Source organism: Nicotiana tomentosiformis, chromosome 4, assembly GCF_000390325.3.
Source record: "Nicotiana tomentosiformis chromosome 4, ASM39032v3, whole genome shotgun sequence".
Taxonomy (NCBI): Eukaryota; Viridiplantae; Streptophyta; class Magnoliopsida; order Solanales; family Solanaceae; genus Nicotiana; species Nicotiana tomentosiformis.
Window position 1 is genome coordinate 66,953,576 of NC_090815.1, and position 8,071 is coordinate 66,961,646.

The 8,071-nt window shown below is 40.3% G+C and overlaps 1 protein-coding gene across 1 annotated transcript; it reads right to left on the reverse strand.

The window, feature by feature from the left end:
• Positions 1–3,250: 3,250 nt before the first annotated feature.
• LOC138909850 (uncharacterized) lies at positions 3,251–5,153 on the reverse strand. Its single transcript, XM_070201066.1, has 3 exons — positions 4,919–5,153; positions 4,215–4,828; positions 3,251–3,760 (listed from the first exon to the last, which is right to left on the reverse strand). Exons 1-3 carry the CDS (start codon positions 5,151–5,153, stop codon positions 3,251–3,253), a joined length of 1,359 nt encoding a protein of 452 aa, XP_070057167.1.
• Positions 5,154–8,071: the final 2,918 nt, after the last annotated feature.

Consider the following 8,071-nt stretch of genomic DNA (forward strand, 5'->3'; position numbering starts at 1 on the left):
TCAACTGAGGGGAGGTTTGTGAAATCCAAATCAAGGCTTGGTACTTGAGAGGTGCCACTGCCATGCTCCCCCTCAATCGGGAGAAGGGTAGTCGTGTCAAACTCCAGTTCTGCATCTTATGCAGCTCCAACTTGAGCTTAGATACATCATTTTTAAGTTGAGGCATATTCCCGACTCCCCCTCATTCAACCTTCTCAAGGCGAGCTTCAAATTGTTTGAATCGATCTTCATATGATAGATGTTGCTTTTGAAGATCACTTACTGAGGTTTGGAGCGGGGTCATTGATTGTCGGATGAGTGATGGATGTTCTATTGTAAGTTTGTCTACTTTGGCATTTGCATGTTGTGTTAGTAGACCAAGCTTGGAGATTGCTGGCAGTGAGACATATGGTGTAGTAGCGGTTGGCCTGGGAGTAGATGTGGAGGTACCTCGTGTTGAAGAAGTGTCTGGCCCTGACAAGGTAGCAGGTGCTGCTGAAATGAACGAGGCTGGAGAGAGAGTGGCCGATTTTTCTAGTTGATATGCATTCTTCGAAGTATTATTGTACCTAGTGAAGTCAATATCTAGAGAAGCTTTTACGATTCGGTTATATTTGGGGCTCGAAGGAACCTCTACGGCTTCACACAAAGCATGGATTAACAATGGAAAGAGGAGCGAAGTTTCTTTCTTGTTTGGCCGGACCCAAATCTCAGGGAATATGAGTTGTCCCAAGTCAATATTGAAACCCGACAAGATGGAAGCAATGAGGATCGCATTCTTTAGACTGATGTCGGTCTCATTTCTCGTTGGCAGTATATGAGAACAGATAAAACTTAGGCAATACCGGTTTTCTTGGGATAAATCCCTCTTGTGAATTTTCTGGCCTGGTGCAATCCAGGGTGGAGTTCCCTTGGCCATGAAAGAGGCTATCCGAGTACGCTCAACTTGCTTATTTGCAATTTTTGCATCATATTCTTCCATACCTAATTCCCAAGTTCCGAAAAATAGTTGATTGATTGATTGGGGACCATAAGATATTTCAACTCCTGAAACTGTGACAGAGGTCTGGTACACATGACGCTTAGCTTGTTCTTTGGCCATTGATGCGGCATATGCAGCATTAAACTACCTAATAATTGTCTCGTTATATTCCCCCGGAACATCAGTGAAGAACTCCCATCCCCTCTTCTGGATGTTTTCTAGCACATGGGGGTAGTGTACTTTAAGGCCGTTCACACTCAACTACTTTTCTTCAATGAACTTTCTTTTTACCAAGCCTTCTTTGTATCTGTTTCAAGAGCCGGTGATCTGAAACCTAGGATCCTTACCACTCATTATACGTGTTTCGATGTGGAGGTCAACTGGTGACACAATGTTAAGCCATGCCTCCTCCTTTTCAGATTGGGAAACATGCTCAGATGAATTTCCGGATGTACCGGGACTTTTGTGTTGAGATTGCTGTGATTGTGGACTTATAGATGCAGCACATCTCTTTCCTCATGTGGTGGATGCTCTCGATGCTAGGGCTTTTTTTGGTGACATTACTTCCAATTAAAGTGAAGTAAGCACATGGTAATGCATTTGCAACATATGGAAAAGAAGGGAAAGACTAAACATTTTCTGCAGAACACTAATGCGATCGCAGAATAGATCTGCGGACTGCAAAGTGCACCGCAAAATGTACCCTTTCAGAAATAAGAATTAGTGTGGATATCAGAAGTGGTTGCAGAACTCATCAGCGACTGCAGATCAAATGTATTTTGAACCTTGATAAATGGCTTGCATCTGTTGATGTCTGCGTCGGATATGCGTTCTGCAGACCAATTATGCGGCTGCAGACTCAACCGCATAATTGGTTCCACAAACACACAAGCATACAAGTACGCGATGATTCTGCGGACCACAAATCCATTATGCGGACCGCAGAGATAATCTTTACCACATAAAATTTACCCACATACAACTTTGTGAAAACCATGATCTTCTATCCTACACAGCCTATGCACCATTTTAACAAAACAACTACACACACTCAATATTAGATCGATTTCATGATCAGCCTAACAATACCCAATGTACAACGACAATTACAACACCCACAAGCACAAATTAGTAACCCTAACTCTAACCCCTTTATTTTTATTGTATAGCAGAAATTCTTCCTCCCAAATGAAACTCCCAGTACAAGAAACAAAGATTCAAGGTAGAGGGAGAAGGGTGTCGTGGAGAAGAGGGAAGAATGAGTCAAGTAAGAAAAACAAAATTTTCAAATAACCTGAGCAAGAGGAGGGGCGAAATTACATACCAGATCGTGGGGAAATGGAGCACTTGGGTGTGAATCTTCATACCAAGGTGAGTTGAGTGTACAAGCCTTTCTTCTACTTTTTTTTCACTTTCTTGTGTTTTTATTTTGTATTTTGTTTTCATTTCTCTGTGTGTGAAATTAGAGTAGGGAGATGGATGTGGGAGAGAGAAGGATACGAGGGTTTAATACCTGAGGAATGTGCGGTGAAATTTCTGTTGCTAAACAGCTTCCACGGTGGCAGAGGTGTTTTGCCATGGTTTAGTAGCTGGGTGGAGTGCAACAGATGTGCGACCCACTTTGCGGTCGCATAACTGTATTGCGGGATGCAAAATTTAAATTTTTTGTGCATATATAAGGGCCACTTATCATGATGCTTTGTTGATGTATGCGACCCGTTTTCTGTCCGCAAACCTATTATGCGACCGCATATACGATTGCAAAATAAGAGCTAAAAATCAGTTCACTTTTCTTCCTTTTCCCTCTGCTTATGCATCCTATTTCTTTGCATTTTGAGTACCATGCACTCTAAAATACGCACGTCAAACTGTTCAATAATTATAAATAATCCTACAAACATAAAAATATTACCAAAAACATCAACAGCACATGGGTTGCCTCCCAAAAAGTGCTTGATTTAACATCGCGGCTTGAAGATCAGTGGTGGAGGTTGGTGTAGGACCATCTTTGAGTTTGAATTGTTCTACAAGTTTCCTTTCTCCAATGGTTTCAAGGTAATGCTTCACCCTTTGGCCATTTACTTTAAAATTGTGAGTCCCATCCTCGGAAGACACACTAACAACTTTGAATAGCAGCATAGGAAGACACACTAACAACTTTGAATGGGCCAAACCATTTGGATTTGAGTTTCCCGAAAAAAACTTCAACCTTGAGTTGAAGAGTAAGACTAAGTCACCGGATTTTAATTCCTGCTTCAAGATCATCTTTTCATGTACAAACTTCAGTCTTTATTTATACACGGCTGCATTCTCATAGGTATGGAAACAGAACTCTTCCATCTCTTTGAGTTGTGTCATCCTTAGATTAGCAGCTTCGGCCCACTCAAGATGTAACTTTTTCGACGCCCATATGGCTTTGTGTTCAAGCTCCACTGGCGTGTGACAAGCCTTACTAAAAACCAACCAATAAGGTGAGATGCTGATGGATGTCTTAAATGTTGTTCGATAAGCCCACAACGCATCATCTAACTTCTTTGACCATTCGGTCATGTTTGCATTAACAGTTTTTGATCTCTCTATTGGAGACTTCAACTTGACCGCTTGACTGAGGATGATAAGGGGTGGCCACCTTGTGCTTAACTGCATATTTCTGGAGTAGCCTGGCAAAATCTTTGTTGCAAATGTTAGAACCACATCACTGAGAATGGCCCTTGGGGTCCCAAATCGAGTAAATATGTTCTTCTTTAAGAAGGCAATTACACTCCTCGCCTCATTGTTTGTCAAGGCAACTGCATTGACCTATTTTGAGATATAATCTACTGCTACCAAGATATATGTCATGCCGTAGGAGCTTACAAAGGGACCCATAAGATCTATCCCTGACACTTAAAGATCTCTACCTCCATAAAAAAAATTCATAGGCATCTCATGTCTTCTAGAAATTGACCTTTGTCTTTGACATTGATCAAACGCCTTGACCATTAGGTTTGCGTCATGGTAGATTGTTGGCCATTAATAACAACATTCAAGCACTTTTTTCGCTGTACGTTTTCCACCATGGTTAACCCCAACTGGAGAGTCATGACATGCTTTGAGAATTTGAGTCAGCTCATATTCAGGAACACGACGCCGAATGATGTTGTCGGCGTAAATCCGGAATAAAAAGGGTTCCTCCCAATAGTATTGCCTACAATCCCTCAAGAACCTTTTCTTTTGATAAGCTTCCAATTCATCTAGGGATAAGGTCACTAACCAAGAAGTTAGCGATGTCGGCATACCAAGGAGTTAATGCGCTAGATATTGCCAAAAGGTGTTCATCTGGTAAGGCATCATTAATTTCAAGATCTTCTTTTGGTCTCCCTGCCTCTTCAAGTCTAGATAAGTGATCCGCATTCTCTTTTCCTTTCCGATCTTTGACTTCAAAGTTAAACTCTTGTAACAAAAGAACCCACCGAATCAATCTCGGTTTAGCATCTTTCTTAGCCATAAGGTAGTGGAGAGCATCATGATTGGTGTAGACTATCACATTGGATCCCAACAAATAGACCCCGAAATATTTTGAAAGCATAGACAATGGCAAGCAGTTTTGCTCAGTTACGGTGTAATTCATTTGTCCGCCATTTAGTGTCTTGCTTGCATAGTAGATATGATGAAGAATCTTGTTGTGCCATTTACCAAGTACTGCCCCAATAGCCATACCACTGGCGTCATACATGAGTTCAAATGGAAGAGGCCAATCGGGTGTGACAATAATAGGTGTCGTGGTGATCCTTGCTTTCAATTCCTCAAAAGCTTTGAGGCACTTCTCATCAAACACAAATTTAGCGTCCTTTTCAAAGAGCTTGAATATAGGACTTGCAAGGCATTCTTCTTACATATTTATCTCAACGGCATCCTATACAACATTAACAACATCAATGACTGAGATAATCTCGTATACATTTGGCAATTTCATACCCTCACTTGCTTGAAAGGTAACTTCTTCATCATTAAACCAGATTTTAATCTCATTTCTTTCCGATTCCATGAGTGCTCTCCCGGTAGCAAGGAATGGTCTCCCCAATATGATAGTAATCTCTTTATCAATAGCACAATCAAGAATAAAAAAGTCGGCGGGGAGGAGAAACTTCCCCACTTTCACAAGCACATCATCCACTATCTCCACCGGTCGCTTTATCGAATGGTCGGCCATTTGCAACCTCATACTTATAGGCCTAGGCATTCCCAATCCCGCTTGATTGTAGATAGATAGAGGAATTAAGTTTATGCTAGCCCCATTATCATAAAGAGCTCGTGCAAAGTCACGCAATCCAATAGTGCATGGAATGGTGAAAGACACCGAGTCCTCATTCTTTGGACGGCGGTAGTTGCAATGATGGAGCTAACCCGGTGGGCGACACTCATCACTTAATTTTTGATGGTTTTATTTTTAATGATCAAGTACTTCAAGTACTTAGCAAAATGCGACATCTTTTGAAATGCTTCCACAAACGGAATGTTCACTGATAATTGCTTTAGGATGTCATAGAACTTCTCCAGTTTGCTATCATCAACCCTTCTAGCTAGTCTTCTAGTGAAAGGAGGGGGAGGTCTAGGAATTGATGCTAGAGGTTTTGGTGCCTGTATTACCTTTTCTTCATCCTCTTTACGACTCACTTCCTCTTGATCTTTCACCTTCTTCGGGAGTCTTTCAAATTCAACAGCATTTGGCATCTCAACTTACGCCTCATCTTCTTGTTCAAATTCTTTCACTTCGACGACTCGTTCATTCTCATTTTGAAGTAGTTTCCCACTTCGAGTTGTAATGGCCATATAATGAGAGGTTGGGCCACTCCCACTACCTTTTGGGTTTGCAATTGCATCATTTGGGAGCATGCCTTTTTACTTCGGGTTTTGTTCTCTTGATAAATCCCTCATTTGCATCTCCAACTTTTGAATAAATGCGATGTGAGAACCCACAAGCTCGGTCATATTTTTCATTGAAGTGTCGTACCTTTCTTGGTTTTGCAATATTCTTCCAAGCATGTTTTCCAACTTGGAATCACTTGAAGAACTCTCCTTCCAATGTAGAGACTTAGATATTGCCCCTTTGGTGGAACATAGGGGTTTGAACTCCGATTTGAAAATTTGTTGTTCTTGTTACTCCAATTTCCTTGATTTGAACTACCTTGGTCATTTCTCCATTATTGGTTACCTTGCCCTCGCGGGTTAGGTCTCCATTGGTGTTGTTGTCCCGAGCCTTGGTAGTGTTGTCTTTGATACACTCCTTGTGAATTGTTCACATAATTTGCTTCTTCGTATTCCTCATTTGACATTGGTTGCACATCTTCCACAACATTCAAATTCTTTATTTGGCTTTCAGTGAACATTTATGTCAACACGTTGACATTGGTAGCAAACCTTGCAATTACTTGATCTCGTTCTTGATTCTCATTAATCACGTTGGTCAAGAAAGGAGTACCATATGCAATTCCACTCGTGGTGTCTTTCGAATGCCAAGATTGGTTATGTTCGGCCATCTTGTCGAGGATCTGTGTGATCCTTGCAAATGTTTTACCCATGAATGATCCATCCGCCGAATGTTAGGCTATAGATTGATTCATAGGATCCAAGCCCATGCAAAACTTCTCCAACAAAATAGTGTCCGGAAACCTATGATTTGGGGATCTCACCAAATATAGCTTGAATCTAGCCAATGCCTCATGTAGGTGTTCCCCCGGTAATTACTTGAATAATAAAATTTTATCTCGAAGCTCAAACCTCTTGCTTTGTGGGAACCATTTAGCTAGGAATGCTCGGACAAGTTCGGCCAAGTGTGGATAGAATTAGGAGGTAGATTTTAGATCCACTGTCTTGCCTCTCCGACTAAAGAGTATTTGAACACCCTCAACCTTAGGGCATCATCTGAGTCATGATTCTACTTATCCATTGCACACACACCCAAAACGTTTCTGAGATATTGTGTCGAATCATCGTCGGTGGAATTTGGGAAGAACCCCTATGCCTTTAGCATTAGGATTAGACTGTGTTCCACTTTGACGGTAGCAATGTCATCTCTAGGAGGGAAAATGGCATTTGTATCTCCAATATATTCATCTATATCAGTAAGCACATTCTCTTCTTCCGGCTCGCTCATGTTTACCTAATGACACCAAGCAAAGTAAGCAAAGTGTGATGGAATAGAAGAAGGCGCAAAGTAAAGCACACACTAGTTAGTACTTCAAAACTGTATTCCCCGGCAATGTCGTCAAAATTTGATACGCTAAAATTACACATATATAAATTGTGTAAGGCAGTCGATGTCAAAGATTACTTGAGTACTATGCAAGCCGTAATTCTACTCCGTTAGTTTGAAAGGAGTTTTACAATTTTGATTTGTTAAGAAAAGCTATTTTTTTAAGAGAATTGATTACTTTGATCAAGGAACCAAGGTTGTTTCCCCATCAATGGAATGTAATGCTATCGGTAATAATATTATATATTTCTAATGCACGGTCCTTTGATATGCAAATGGTCCTAAATTACTATCCAATATTTTTCAATAATTAGGTAGTATTTCCTCTTTATGATTTTCCAAATATAAAAGAGTTATTATTAAGAAGAACCAATTTATGCCAAGTAGTACCCACTTATTCCCAAGCGATTCATTTAACAAGGTTTAAAGCCTTGAATTCTTGCTTTTCACTTCTACCAAACCTATAACCCATTTTTCCTAGTAAAGATAGAGTAAAATGGCACTAGTCAATGTTTGCAACCATCAACCATAAATGAAGCATGAGAAATGAATAGAAATCAACCAACAATTATATATATATTTAATGGTAAACACCCATTAACATTAAACCCACTTAGGGTTCACAACCTTCGTATTTAAAGTTAGCTACTCATACTAGAATACAAGAACAAAGCAATAAATAAAGTCATAAAATCTTACAAAGAGGACAAAGTCTTGGAATCTCTCCCGAAAGCTCCAAAATAATGGTGTATTCAATGCTCTATGTGTAGCTTCTTTTTCAGACCATCTGGTCCACAAAACCCTAGTCATTCTATTTATAACGGCTCAAAAGTCGTGGACAAAATGTAACAAAAATGACCCTGTAGATAAAGTCC

What these genes read in the sequence shown, in the direction of transcription:
- LOC138909850 (XM_070201066.1), bottom strand. Translation starts at nt 5,153, where the DNA reads ATGGCCGACCATTCGATAAAGCGACCGGTGGAGATAGTGGATGATGTG. An exon ending in TACCTTTCAAGCAAGTGAGG is followed by an intron (nt 4,829 to 4,918) that starts GTATGAAATTGC and finishes ATATGTAAGAAG; the next exon opens with AATGCCTTGCAAGTCCTATA. An exon ending in CCGACATCGCTAACTTCTTG is followed by an intron (nt 3,761 to 4,214) that starts GTTAGTGACCTT and finishes ATCTCAAAATAG; the next exon opens with GTCAATGCAGTTGCCTTGAC.